We start from the raw sequence: 15,331 nt of genomic DNA, 5'->3' as shown, positions 1-15,331 counted from the left end.
AAATTATTCTAAAATGGATTGCACCCTTCTTCCTTTTTAATTCAGTTTGTTGACCCTAATATAACCTTTTCTTAATGACTCAGATCCTTGTGGGGTATGTGTGAATGTGTACGTGTGTGTGTAAAGGACACGAAGTTCCTTGGGCTTTTGGTAGTCTATTCCTAACTCTATTTTCCCCACAAGCCCATTTTTAATACATAATTTTTACAGAATGTCAGGTTTTCAGGAATGCATATTGTAAAAAAGCCTGGATTTAAGTCTTTGGGTCACAACCAAAAAAGGTTTGAAAGCTGCTCTTGGTAGCTCCTTTCTTGTGCTAATAATAATTTCTTACATTTGCATAGTACTGGACTGTTTGCCAAGCCTCTATACTGTGTATGGCCTGTGATAAGTAAACTGGGGAAGGGATGGACTTCTTGTTGTTTTTAAACTATGGTAAGCAATCGTAATGGAACCAAAAAGAGCATGGACCTTGAAATTAGACAAACTTTAATTTTAGCCTTTCCATTTAGTAGCTGTGTGACTTTGAATGCCTTAATTAACCTTGTTTAAATTCAGAACCATAGATTTTTTTTTAACCTAAATGGGAAATGCCAGAATTGTTACGTGCTTTAAATCGAGTAATGAAGATAAAAGTGTCTAGTAGGGGCACCATGGGTGAATCTCACAAACAAAATGTTGAGTGGAAGGAAGTGGACATAAAAGAGTGCGTTCAATATAATTTTATTTATATAAAGTTCAAAACAGGCAAAACTAATCTATGATGATAGAAGTCAAGACAGTGTTTGGCCGGCCCCATGGCTTAGCGGTTAAGAGCGCGCTCAGCTGCTGGCGGCCCGGATTCGGATCCCGGGCGCGCACTGATGCACCACTTCTCCGGCCATGCTGAGGCCGCGTTCCACATACAGCAGCTAGAAGGATGTGCAGCTATGACTTAACAACTATCTACTGGGGCTTTGAGGGAAAAAATTAAAAAAAAAAAAAAAAGACAGTGTTTACTCTTGGGTGGAGTAATGACTGGGAGAGGACATAAAGGAGTACTTTGGATGCTAGTAATGATCTCTTTCTTGGTTTGGAGACACACTGTAAAAGCTCATTGAGCTTCATACTTAGGATTTGTGTGCTTTCCAGTATGTATATTAAACTTTAGCAAAAAAGTTGTTTTTAAAGTGGTTAGCACAGAACCTAACACATAGTTGGTTCCCTTCTCCTATGATGGTTCCGTAAGTTAACAATGTGAAAGTCTATTTAACAAAATGATCCTAGCCTCTTTTCCTTGTAACCTTTCAGTTTCTTTGTCCTATGGTTCTCTGTCTCTTAATTCCAGTTTTATACCAAGGCTTGTTCAAAAAATATATACTGATGGTAATCCTAATTGGTGTAGTTGAAGGAGTTTAGATCAGACAAGGTGAAATTGAATGTCTGACCACTGTGATCTAGGAGTAAATCAGGTATATGAATTTTTTTGTGTGTGTGTGAGGAAGATCAGCCCTGAGCTAACATCCCTGCCAGTTCTCCTCTTTTTGCTGAGGAAGACCGGCTCTGAGCTAACATCTGTTGCCAATCCTCCTCCTTTTTTTTCCCCAAAGCCCCAGTAGACAGTTGCATGTCATAGTTGCACATCCTTCTAGTTGCTGTATGTGGGATGCGGCCTCAGCATGGCCGGAGAAGCAGTGCGTTGGTGCACACCCAGGATCCAAACCCGGGCCGCCAGTAACGGAGCGTGTGCACTTAACCGCTAAGCCACGGGGCCGGCCCCGGGTATATGAATTTTGATTTGATGCTGTTCTGTGATTATTACATGATTTGATGTTTTGCTTTTTAAGTGGAGATTAAATGGAGATTTTTCTTATTTGTGTAATATATTTTTTCTAATATCAGATCAACTTCATTATTGAATTTTTTTCATGGTGGGATATTGGATTATTCTGTTATTTCTGGCACTTTTAATATAAGCCAGTTATAGTGTAGCAGGCTTTCAAATGGTCACTGTCACATCCTGTAACACCGTATATATTTTGCTTGAGTTCTTATCACTGAAAAAGAATCATACTTACTGTTTTTACCTTATTGTTTTTGTACAAGTATAGAAATAGAACTTGTTTATTTGGAAATTTATGCCAGATCCTGTTATGAGAAAAACTTAGAATTGTTGAAAATTCAATTTAAAAATTGAGAAAGTTATTTTTTTTTTCTTCTAGGCAATGTGTGGGATATAAAATAAGCCTATGACAGTCTCTGCCCTCAGGACAGGTGGAATCCTATAGGGAGAGGTTTGTGAGATGGGCAGAAAATGAATTTGTCTACATTTGCTTTTGGTCTTTTGGATGTTGGCCTTTGAGACAAGGTTTCTGATGGAGATAGTAGCAAGGCCCTGTCAACCACAGAGAGCTGTGGTGATGATCGCATGGATGCTGATGGAGCCAAGAGACAGAGAACAGGCTGACTTCATTAGTAATCCGTAATATGACACAAAGTTAGGGAGGTGGGGAAGTACCCCATATCTATCAGACACTTATGTATATTAATTCATTAAAATAGATAACGCTACTCAACCCTCAGAGACCCTTTGGAGTAGACACTATTATTTCCACTTTAAAGATGGAGAAATTGAGGCCCAGAGACATTTAGTAACTTGTCCAAGTTTACATAGCCAGTAGCAGAGTTGATACTCAAATCCAAAGCTCATCTGTACCACATGCTATGTATAGATGGTAATGTTATGCAAAGAAAGGATATGTTTATCAGAAGATAGATAGCTTGGAAACATGCTAAATGAGAGATCATAAAGAAAATTGATAGCAGGTTACATCTAGGATTACCCAGGAAAGGGAATGCTATGACTCAAGACTTAATTTCTTGAAAGTCCCTGTGAGGCTTTGTTTGTTCCTGTTGTGAGATGGTTGAATGGGACTGTCAAACCCTGATGCAGATCTGCCTGTTACCTGTTTCTTTTTCTTGTGGTAAAATATACATAACATAAAATTTAACAGATGAACCATTTTAGGGCATTACGTACATTTACAATGTTGTGTAGCCTTCACCACTATCTGTCTCCAGAACTTTTTCATCATTCCAAACAGAAACTCCGTACCTAAATAATTCTTTGTTCCCCTCCTCTGCCCAATCCTTGGTAATCTCTGTTCTACTTTCCATCACTATGAATTTGCCTATTCTAGTTACCAAGTGTAAGTAGAATCATACAATATTTGTCCTTTTGTGTTTTGCTTATTTCACTGAGCATAATGTTTTCAAGATTCATCCATGTTGTAGCAAGTATCAGAATTTTATTCCTTTTTATGGCTGAATAATATTCCATTGTATGTATATACCACATTCGTTTATCCGTTCATTTATTGATGGGCACTTGGGATTATTTCTCCCCTTTGGCTATTGTAAATAATACTGCTATGAATGTTAATGTATAAGTATCTGTTTCAGTCCCTGCTTTCAGTTCTTTTGGGTGTATACCTAGGAGTGGAGTTCTGGATCCTATGGTAATTCTATGTTTTGGTTTTTGAGATTTTCCACAGCACCTGCACCGTTTGTCATTCCCACCAGCAATTCACAAGGGTTCTAATTTCTCCATATCCTCATCAACACTTATTTTTTGTTTTTGTTTTTTTTTCAAAATAGCCATCCTAATGGGTGTGAAGTGGTATCTCATTGTGAGTTTGATTTGCATTTCCTTAATGGTTAATGATGTTGGATATCTTTTCATGAGCTTCTGAGCCCTCTGTATAGATAAATCAAGAAATATCTATTCAAGTCCCTTGCCCATTTTTGAATTGGGTTGTTTGAGGGTTTTTTGTTGTTGAATTGTAGGAGTTCTTTGTATATTCTAGATATTAATCCCTTATCAGATATATGATTTGCCAATATTTTCCACCATTCTGTAGGTCATCTTTTCTCTCTTGTGATAGTGTCCTTTGATGCACAAATGTTTTTCATTTTGATGAAATCCAATTTATCCGTTTTTTCTTCTGTTTTTTAGATGACATATCTAAGAATCATTGCCAAATCCAGTCATTAAGATTTTCCCTTGTGTTTTCTTCTAAGAGTTTTTTAATTTTGGCTCTTATGTTTAGGTCTTTGATGCATTTTGAGTTAATTTTTTGTATACAGTGTAAGGTAAAGGTTCAACTTCATTCTTTTGAATGTGGGTATTCAGTTTTCTGAGCATCATTTGTTGAAAAGAGTATCCTTTTCCCATTGGTCTTGGCACCTTTGTCGAAAATCATTTGGCCAAATATGTTAGGGTTTATTGCTGGGCCCTCTATTCTATTTCATTCTGTCCTTATGCCAGTACCACACTGTTTTGATTATTGTAGCTTTGTGGTAAGTTTTGAAATCAGAAAGTGTGAGTTCTTGTTCTTCATTTTCAAGATTGTTTAAGCTATTTGGGGTCCTTTGAAATTCTGTGTAAATCTTAGAATGGCTTTTTCTATTTCTGCAAAAAATGTCATTGGGATTTTAATAGGGATTGAATTGAGTCTGTAGGTCGCTTTGGGTAGTATTATCATCTTAACGGTATTAGTCTTCCAATTCATGAACACAGGATGTCTTTCCATTTATTTCTGTCTTTAATTCCTTTTAGCAATGTTTTGTTGTTTTCAGTGTACAATATTTTAGTTCGTGTGGCTATTATATTTCTCACAGTAAATTAATAAATTAACGTTCTAGTTTATCCATCGTTGTTTAATGACCTCTAGATCTGCCCTAAAAGTCTATTCTATTTTTAACAGAATTAGAGTTCTGAACCTACAGAGCTGAGGGAAGGATCTTGGAAATTGGAAACATAACCAAATTGCTGCCCTTGGGAAGTCCTGTCTGGGTGTTCAGACTGCTGGTTTCCTCTGATAAAAACCTAATTTCACTGCACGTCGTCTTTGATCTACAGTGGTTCATGTTTCTAATTTTTTCTATCTTTTGCTTCTAGATTTCTCCATCTTGCTAAGGAGGAACAATACCCTTTTTGGCATAACTGATGGTACCATGCAAAAATCAGATCCTCGAAAAGGTCAGAACTTGTATTTATACATAATAGAAATAGAGAGTTATCCTCTGTAAGGCTGTGTATGAATTATGTGTCACAAAAAGTGATTAGAGTGAATAAAAGAATTTCGCCCTTTCTTGCCAACTTAGCCTGCAATTTTAACAAATCCTGCATGTCGTTAATGCAGCTCTTTATAGTTTGCAAAATACTCTTCACATAATTATCTCATATAGTCTTTACAGTTATCATATTAAGTAGATACTGTTACTATTCCTGTTTTATGGAAACAATGAGAGGTTGAGAGACTTATTCAAAATCTTGTTACTGTGAACTGCAAGATTTAGTCCTAGATCTTTTGCCTCTAATTCTTACCCTTCTCACTACATAGTTCATAATCAGTATTAGAATTTAGTAGGCATTTAAGTATGGAAGCTGTATGAACATTGAAACTAATGTATGTAAAAGAAGTTAAAACCCCTTTATGGATGTAAAATATCATTAATAAATCAGATCTTGATATTGAATGTCTAACAATCTTCAGGATGACACCAAATGCCTCAATATGTAATGTACCATTGTCTTAGTGTGGCAAATGAGGCCCTTCCCAAGTTGCTGCTTTTCTGTTCTCATCTCACTCAGTTCCTGTCATTCGTCTCTAGCTTACCCTACCCCTTTCCGTCTATAATAAACTGCTGGCTGTTATCCAAACACACTGTCCATTTCCATGCCTTAGTACCTTTGTACTCTATTCCCTTTGCCTAAAATACCTATTCATCTTTCTTCTGACAATCCTAGCTCAACTTCATCTCCTCTGTGAAGCTTTCCTCAACTCCTCCAGCAAAGTTAATCATTCCTTTCTGTTTTCCCAAAACACTTTGTATAGCAAATCTCTATTAGAGCAAAAATCGCATTATATTGTGATTGTGTATTTGAATTGCTATCTATCCTACTAATCTGTGAGTTCTTTGTGAGCATAGGCTGGGACTTATTTGTCTTTGTGTCCTTAACATCCCACGTTTCTCCTAGGCTTAGATACGTTTTGTTTAAAGAATAAAAGAACAGCTTTAGATACAGCTTTCCTTAAAGAATCTGTATCTAAATGGGAGACTGACCACATAAAAATACTTAGAAGCTTACAAATATATGTAAATAAATATAGTACATGCTTGAAGTAGAATTGTGGGATGATCACAGCCAGGCAGAGTTATTTGGGAAAGGATTCCTCTAGATCAGGCATTGGCAGAATATGGCCCATAGGCCAAATCCTGTCTGCTGCCTGTTTTTGTAAAGATTTATTGGAACATAGCCATGTTTGTTGCTAATGTGTTATCTTTGGCTGCTTTCATGCTACAATGGCAGAATTGAGTAGTTGCAACAGAAACCATATGTCCCATAAAACTGAAAATATTTACTATTTGGCCCTTTACAGAAAAAAAATCCCTGCTCTGGGAGATGACTTTTGAATGGAAGTATGAAAAGAAAAGGAATGTAAATTGGTGAAGCATGAGTATGCATTATAATGCAGTGAAAACAGGCCATAGTAATAGGTATGCTAAGTGAGAAAGTTTCATCCAGTGTGTCAGAGAACTATGTTGAAGAGATGAAATATCGAGAATGCTTTGGATTGGGAAAGAGGGAACATAGAAATCTAATGGATAGAAACTGTTAAGTAAACACTCTGGGCCTCTGATAAGATAGTTTCCTAGGTAGTAGCAGGGCATGATGATGATGATGAAGGACAAGGAGAAGGAAGAAACAATTTGATTGAATGTCTACTATGTGCTGGGTCCTGTTCTAAGTGCTTTATATGGATCCTGTGTAATCCTCCCAGTGACTTTATGAGGTCATTGCTGTAATTGTCTTTATTTTACAGATAAGAAAACCAAAGCATAGGGGGTCAAGTTACTTGGCCAAGGTTATACAACTAGTAAGTGATAGAATCAAATCTGAACCCAGGCAATCTGACTGCAAAGTTCTTCATAATAGAGGAGGTAAATCTGGGGATATTTGGTAAAAATACCCTTAAGCTTGGAGTAAGGTAATTAGTCTGGGTAGTTAGGAAGTGCTATCCCATCATGATAAAGAGAAAATAAGCAGACCATAGAAGAGTAGTGTTGGAAGGCAGAATGTCCAATTAGAATAGTATACTATGGATTAGGCAGGATGAGAGGGAAAAGGAGGCAGACACATTATACAGTGAGACATGTTATTCAGTTAGTCTTTGAATTTAACCTTGATGAGACCAGAAAGCAGTTAACTTTCTTTGCACACATGAAAACTGTCTTAAAATGCCTAAAGAGCTGGTATACTCAGTTGAGATAGAGATTAGCAATGATTTTCAAGGTGGTGGGTGGCATTCAACTCCACCACAAAGTAGATTACAGTCAATTCAACTCCACCTCTGCGCCCAAGTATATTACAGTCAATGGAGGTGTCAAATCACAACACACACCATTCCCTCTGATTCTGTTTTGTTCCCCTATGGGGACTTCTTCCCATCCAACTCCCTATCACTGCTGTGGCAAACATTTACCCCCTTGGACCACTTTTTTCTAAATGTATGTATTAAAGTAAAATATATGCACTGTGAAACATTTGCCAACAGAAGTATACCAAATGAAAAGGGAAAGTTTCCCTCCCATCACCATCTTGCTCTCTCAAGAGAACCTCTTTTAAAAGTTTGGTTATATATGAAACTACTGTTACTGATGGAAGTGTGCTGGGATTCCCTCATGGTTACTGAGATAGAAAAGATATTGAGAATCACTTCCCTAAGGCCAAGACCCGCTGCCAAGAATGGAAGGAACTTCCTAGGGAGATGTGGCCCTGCATCACTGGAAGTATAAGCAAAAACTTGGTAGGGATGTTAGAAAGAAGATTCAAGCATTGGCTAGGGTTGGTGGAATTGGAGTTAGCGGGAGGAGGAGGCATTGAACTAAATGACTTTTAACATTCCTTCCAAACCTGTAATTCTGTGTTATACCAACAGACTGATTACCACGCACAAAGGAAAAGACTACGGTGTGACTTTGACATGGTTGACTTGAGTGGAGGACCAAGTGGTATAAGAGAAAATCCAATATATAAAATATGAACCTACAGAACAAGTTACTTTGCAGCAGACGTTGAACTTATTTTTATAAAGATTTCTTTTGACTAATTAGGTATCTTTGTTGGCTCAAAATATACTTCACTTTTTATAAAAAATTTCATTTACACTTAACCTTTCAAGACTATATTACTGTGTAAAATAAAGGCGGCACACATTGTTCATTATTTCAAAGAAGGAAGATATTTCAGAGTATCTGCCAGGTTAAGTTGTAGTGGATATGGAGGAAATAATTGGGATGGGCCCTTGCTGCTATGCCCCATAGACTCACACTATGATAGAACTTACAGATCATGAATGAAGTTCAACTCCTTCATTTTACAAATGAGGAAAGTTAAAAACCAAAGATGCTATGTTACTGGCTCAGAGTCTCACAGTAACCTAGCTGTAACTGGACTCTCAAAAATTAGAGATAAGGTATGTAAAGTGCCTACCACAGAGCCAGTCAGTAAAAAGAAAGATGAAGAAGTAGAAGGGAAAGATGATGATGATGACAACGACGTTATTTCTTCTGCCCCTGTATCACACTTCTGTAAGCCTTCAGAGAGAAAGTTGGTAGTATAGATGTGTACACTGTTCATGCTGCAAACCTGAAGTTGTGCAGTGTTATATTGACCAAACCAGGAGTTCCATACCCCCATAAAGTTATAGGATCTCAGATTTGGAAGGGCCTTTAAAGGCTACCTAGTCCAGCCTTCCTCTTCCTCCTCATGATTTAATATCTCCACCAAGAGGTTATCGTATTTCTGCTTCCACATCCTCAATGATGGCAGATTCATACCTTCCCTCCCCAGAGAGTTCATCCCACTGTTGGGTACCTCTGACTGCCAGAAAGTTCTTCCTAGTAATGAGCTGAAGCCTGTCTACCTGTAGCTTCCACTCACTAGTCCCAGTTCTCCCCCTTGGGGTAATCTGCCTTCAGAGTGTACTGACTGGCAGAGCAGCTCATCCAGTACTATCATCTCCTTCGTTCCAGATACTGACTGGAATGTCAAATCCATTTATGTCTGCCAAGAAGTATGATGTGGCACCATTAGTACCACTAAACTCCTTCCCTGTTCAAGGAGCATGAGCCAGAAGCATCCTAAAATGCGTTTGCTTCTAGGCTCTGGATCACACCTCTTTAAGCCTCTGGAAAGGCTAAACATTGTAGGTAGTTGAAGTCTACTAGGATGGCCTGTAAGACAAAGGGTGTTATGGCTTTTCTGCATTTTCATTAGCCGTTCATTGCTAGCTGCTTTGCTTGTTAAAGCAAATATTGATGATCTCTGGGGTTCTTCTCTCTGTGTGCACACATAGACATGTATAATTGCTACAGAGGGAGTAGGGGGAGGGATGATCACCAAGGAGAGATCTGCTCTATCTTCTTTGTTCACATCTGCTGCATGCACAAGACAGGATTTATTGCTTTCTTTGAGAAAGTGATTGCCCAGCTTGCTTCCCCTCCCCCTTCCCCCCCTCTTCTGGCGGATCATCCCAGAGAAATATTACCATCTCATCACACTTATCTCTGAATGGAGTAAAGTAAATGAAGGAGAGCTGGAGGCAAAGGATCAGCTGAGAGATACTAGGAATACTTGCTAATAAGAGAGAGTGACTAATCAGTGGCACATACCAGACCAGTCCCCTGTCTTTCTCCTGCCTCCTCTGTAGCTCATCCTGCATGACCACAGTGGGGCAGGTGTTCTGCTCCCAGCTTTTCCGTTTTGATCTCTGTGCATATTGGCATAGGATTATAGTTTATTAAAACCACAAGTGCTATATTACACAGAAAGAGTTCTGTCTTATCTTAATGGGTTTTCAGAAGTACATTTGATGCTTCTTTTTTCTATTTTCCAGTTTCCATTTCTAGGGGAAACACTCCTCCTTCCCTGATCCCTTCTTCCCTTCCTCCCTGCCTTCTCTCTTTCATGGTACGTGCATGTCAGCCTGCATTATTTCTTTTGCCTTTTCCAAGCTCTATGAATATTTAAAACATAGTACCTATGGACATCCTCCGTTTAATCTAGTTTTACCTCATTAAATCCCAGACTGTACCTAATGTTATTCAGTGACCAGATCAAGCTAATAAGCATCAGTGCTTCAGTTTTTGCTGTAGTAAATTGGGTAGAGTATCCACATTCACACCTGGTTGTAGTTCTTCCCAAGCTGGGCTATTTTATTTTAGAAGTGTTAACTGAACCAGGTTCATTTTTGCCAGTCGCCCAGAAAGCCAATTGCCAAGATGACGAGATTGCAGCAGAGAGAGGATTTTAATCACAAGACAGCCAAGCGAGAAGGCAGGAGAATCAATCTCAGATCCACCTCCCTGTAAATGGAGACATAGGGATATTTATGGGATGGGGGACAAGGTGGTCTGAAGTGTGGAGACAGATGACTGGAGGTAAGGAGAAGTGAGGTAATTGATGATCTGTGCAAGCGTAGTCAAGCTTCATGCCTCTTCATAGGATACATGTTCACAAAATGGCAGCATTACCATGATCTGAGGGTGAATTAGCTCCTTGACGTCAAAAAGGTCACTTGTTGAGCATTTGTGCAGGCCCAGTTGATGGGTTGGTCGTCTCAACTGGCCTGAACTGGACAAAGGGTCTCAGTTCCTGAAGAACCACTCTTAATTACTCTGTTGATAAGACGGGATCAGTTGCACTGGTCCTGGAGGGCCCGCGATTACAGAAGCATTTGTAAGGTTTCTTTTTTGTGAGTTTGGTTTTTTGTTTTTCGGGTTTCTTTGAGGAGAGTGACATTGTGGTTAATAGCATAGTTTGCATTATATCTTGCCTTTTCTACTGACTGTAACCTTTTAGAAAATTATTCAAAGTTATTCTCTGAGTATCGTTTCCTCATTACTAGAATAGGGTAATGAGACCATGTTAAGTGGTATCGTACTGGTGAGGATTCAACAGGATGATGTTATGAAACTACTTAGCACGATATCTGGTATATGGTGAACACTGAGAAATAGTAGCTATATAATGTTAATAATGATTATTATTACTATTATTAATGTATAAGTGATAATTTACAACTGAATTTTTTCTTAATATCATAATATGCGAAGAATTTTTTCTACTTTTCCTTGTTTCAAGGGATGGCCTGTTGTGTGCTTGTATTGTCACATTTTGAAAGGATGCTTCCATAGCCTTGTAGATTTTTCTACTACTTGTTGTCTTTCTCTCAAAGGTTTCCAGAAATGCTAAAATCTTTGCATTCTCTAGATCTGCACTATTCAGTGCAGTAGCCACTGGACACCTGTGTCTATTTAAATTTAATAAAAATTAAGTACAATTAAAAATGCAACTTCACTCATACTAGCCACATTTCAAGTGCTGAATAGCCACGTGGCTAGTGGCTACCCATTAGACGATGCAGATATAGGACATTTCTATCATTGCAGAAAGTTCTGTTGGACAGCACTGCTTTAGATTTTACTAGTCTATGCCCTTGCGCTCCTTTCTCAGAAATCAAAGAGGATATATTTTCTAGGATGTTCCAGAGACTACTTCCGTAATGTTTCAGGGCCCTGGACATCCATTGTGTGGTTACTCTTCTTACTCCAACCCCCTAGTATCATTACTGTCTTTTAGAATAAATACAGGCACTTTCACTTCCCCCAAGAGGATTGAATTACCATAATTCTTTTGTATGATTTATTTTTTTTAATTAAAGTATGGTTGACATACAATATTGTGTTAGTTTCAAGTGTACGACATAGTGATTTGACATTTATATACATTACAAAATGATCACCCTGATAAGACTGGTAACCATCTGTCATCATATAAAATTATTACAATATTGTCGACTATGTTCCCTATGCTGCACATTGCATCCTCAGTTATTTTTTCATAACTGGAAGTTTGTACCTCTTAATCCCCTTCACCTTTTTTGTCCTTCCATCATTCCTCTCCCCTCTGGCAAACACCAGTTTGTTCTCTGTATCTATGAGTCTGTTTCTGTTTCGTTTTGTTTGTTTGTTTGCTTCTTTTGTTTTTTAGACTCCACCTATAAGTGAAATCATATGGTATTCTTCTTTCTCTGTCTGACTTATTTCTCTTAGCATAATACCCTCTAGATCTATCCATGTTGTCAAAAATGGCAGGATTTCATTCTTTTTGCATTAGCATAATTTTTAAAGGTCACAGTCAACAGTAAGAGGAAGCCAAAGGGAAAAGAGGCGAAGTAGAAGTAATTCTAGCAGATATTCCTTAGAGTAGTTACTTAAATTGTGAATATTAGAATCCTTAGGGACTAACTAGTAACAGGAGGTTCTAATGTCCTTTTTGTAAGTACATTGTAATATTCATGATCTGAGTTTTCCCTCTGAGAAAGGTAGTAAACAGCAAGTTTTTCCTTAATAATCCCTATTATCTGTATTATGCACTTTTAAAGCCATTTTTTCATTTGTTCTTCACAATAGCCTAATGAAGCAAGTAGTTTTGAGATTATCATTATCTTTTTACTGATAAGAAAGCAGGCTCAGTGTAGTTAAGTTACTTGCCTAAAGTCTTTAAGGGAAAATAGAATTAAGATTCAAAACAGGATAAAATTTTAACTTCCAGTTAAGTATTTTTTGTTTTGTTTTTATTTTTGTTTTGCTCTATTTTACCACCCATCAGACTATGGTAAAAGAAAGAGTGAAAGTTCTTTAGGGCAGCTTGGACACTGTATAGTGTTGCATGAGGTACTCTCAAAGAATTGCTGCAGCCTCATTCGTCCTGTGACCATGTGTATTAGTCTGCTTGAACTGCCGTGATACCTACCACAGGCTGGATGGCTTAAACAACTGACATATATTTTCTCACACTTCCCGAGGCTAGAAGTCCATGCTCAAGATGCTAACAGGGCTGATTTCTGGTGAGGCCTCTCTCCTTGGCTTACAGACAGCACCTTCTCACTGTGTCCTCACCTGGCCTTTTTCTCTGTATGTGTTTGTGGAGAGAGAAAGAGACAGAGACAGAGAGAGGGAGATCTCTGATGTTTCTTCCTCTTCGTATAAAGACACCAGTCCTGTCAGATCAAAGCCCTATCCTTATGACCTCATTTAACCTTAGTTACCTCCTTAAAAGTCCTGTCTCCAAATACAGTCACATTGGAAATTAGGACTTCAACATAAGAATTTTAGGGGAACACAAATTACATGTTAATGGTTTTTACTATCTTTTGATTTTCTGGCTTAAACTGGTTAGTTGGAAACTATGTTTTGTTTTTTTTTTTTTTAAGATTTTATTTATTTATTTATTTATTTATTTTCCCCCCAAAGCCCCAGTAGATAGTTGTATGTCATAGGTGCACATCCTTCTAGTTGCTGTATGTGGGACGCGGCCTCAGCATGGCCGGAGAAGCAGTGCGTCGGTGCGCGCCCGGGATCCGAACCCCGGGCCGCCAGCAGCGGAGCGCACGCACTTAACCGCTAAGCCACGGGACTGGCCCTGGAAACTATGTTTATATTTAGCGTTTGCATGGGATCAAATGTAGCAAATATCTTTTCTTTATTTCTGTGGATATTGAGGCTTAGTTAAATTAAACCTGTGGTACTTGCTGTAAGGTACTGTCCAACCCTGAGATACTCTAAGAAGCAAAAAGAATTGTTCTAACTGTCCTACTTTTCTTGTAATGTAGCCTAATTTGTTAATAGTTAAAAGTCTCAATACTTTACAGGGTAATAAGTGTCCCCCTTCCTCCTCACCCCCATTTTACAGATGGAGAAATTAACATACAGAGAAACTGACTTGTCAGAGGTCAGAGCAAGGTATTGGTGGATCCAGGGATAAATCCCAAACCTCTTAACTCCTTGACCAGTTTTTAGTTCATTGACTATGCAGCCTAGTGGTAAGTATCTCTTTACCCTTTCCTGGAGGTAAGAGGGATTAAGAGATTTAGCAACGACTGAATTTAAGGAATTCCTCATTACTAATTAGATCATTTATTATCCCTTTTAGCCATGATGTCATTTTTGTCATTAGCATAAATTTTCCAGGTCATGAGAGGAGGTTGGAAGGTTTGCTTTTTAAATACTTAAAAATATTTCTGTAACAGTACAACCACACTAGAGATTATTATTAAAAAAGAAAGAAAAACCTATTATTTAATGAATTTGTTCTCTGTGTTAGGCACCATGCTGGACACTTTGTATTATATTATCTTACTTAAATGTCATTATAAACGTATAGCCATTTCTGGAAGGTATGCATTCTTACTGTTTTTATAGTGATATTCTTAATAGTAATGGTTTAATTAAATAGAAAAATATCTATAAATTTCAGAGTCTAGATTCTAAATAAAATTTGACTTTTGTGGAAACTAAAAACATTATCAGAAATCTTTAAAGATAAGATCTCTTTATGTTTAAGCAAGTTTTCTAGATGATGATGTCTTATCCCTTTTTTATCCCTTGCTTGGGATTTACTGAGGTGGGGTGATTTGTCTTGTCTGAGATGAAGTCAAGCTTGCTCTTCCACTCAACACTTAAATCATGTTTTCTCTAAAGCCTTTTCTCCTATTTGTACACCTGAAACAGTTATGATTCTTTATTCACTGGGGAGGTTGAACAAGCAAGCCTCATGAAAAGTATGGATGTAACTGGGCCTCCAGAACCAAGGTCCCCTAGGCCATTAGTGTATTCTCTTCTCCATCCCTCACCTCTGCTTCTTGCCCATTGGCTTCTTCTTGCTTACTGTAGATCCGTGTTCTCCATTATAGTAAAAAATATAGCCACTCACATTGACCACGTTTTACTTCTCTTATCATACCCTCTACATGCCTTCTGCTTTAGCCACATTGAACTACAGTTGTCCAGTATGGCACTGTCCAATAGAAATGCAATGCAAGTCACATGTATAATTTTAAATTTTCCAGTAGCCACATTGAAAAAGGTAAAAAGAAACAGGAGAAATTAATTTTAATAATACATTTTATTTAACCTAGTATATCTAAAATATTATTTTAACATGTAACCAATATAAAAATATATAATCTAGTCTACATCCTTTTTTCATAGTCAATCTTCAAAATCTGGTGTATGTTTTATAGTTACAGCACATCTCAATTCAGACACTAAATTTTATCAGAAATACTTGATCTGTATTTAGATTTAAAAAAATTTACAGTTAAAATAGTAGATTCTCATCCCAGTTTTGTTCCAAACATACTTAAAGTTTTCCCAATAACTGCACTGAATGTCAGTTTTTAAAATTAGTAAAAATTAAATATTCACTTCCTTAGTCACA

General features: G+C 37.6%; 1 protein-coding gene across 9 annotated transcripts in view; it reads left to right on the top strand.

Annotated features, from left to right (window-relative positions):
• Window positions 1-15,331, top strand: part of SCMH1 (Scm polycomb group protein homolog 1) — a 214,811-nt gene that overhangs the window by 35,650 nt on the left and 163,830 nt on the right. For 8 of the 9 annotated variants that reach the window (XR_009221902.1, XM_058553829.1, XM_058553833.1 and 5 more), the window contains one exon: window positions 4,940-5,020. Coding sequence is in view for 8 of the 9 variants with exons in the window: in XM_058553829.1 (XP_058409812.1) it covers window positions 4,996-5,020 (25 nt within the window). In the remaining variant the exon portion in view is untranslated. Of the gene's footprint in view, window positions 1-4,939; window positions 5,021-13,804; window positions 13,935-15,331 lie in introns of all 9 variants that reach the window. The other variant, XM_058553830.1, reaches the window with a different exon arrangement.

The sequence above is a fragment of the Diceros bicornis genome, chromosome 13 (assembly GCF_020826845.1).
Source record: "Diceros bicornis minor isolate mBicDic1 chromosome 13, mDicBic1.mat.cur, whole genome shotgun sequence".
Lineage (NCBI taxonomy): Eukaryota > Metazoa > Chordata > Mammalia > Perissodactyla > Rhinocerotidae > Diceros > Diceros bicornis.
The sequence above is the reverse complement of the archived record's forward strand: the minus strand, read 5'-3'. Positions and strand labels throughout refer to the sequence as shown.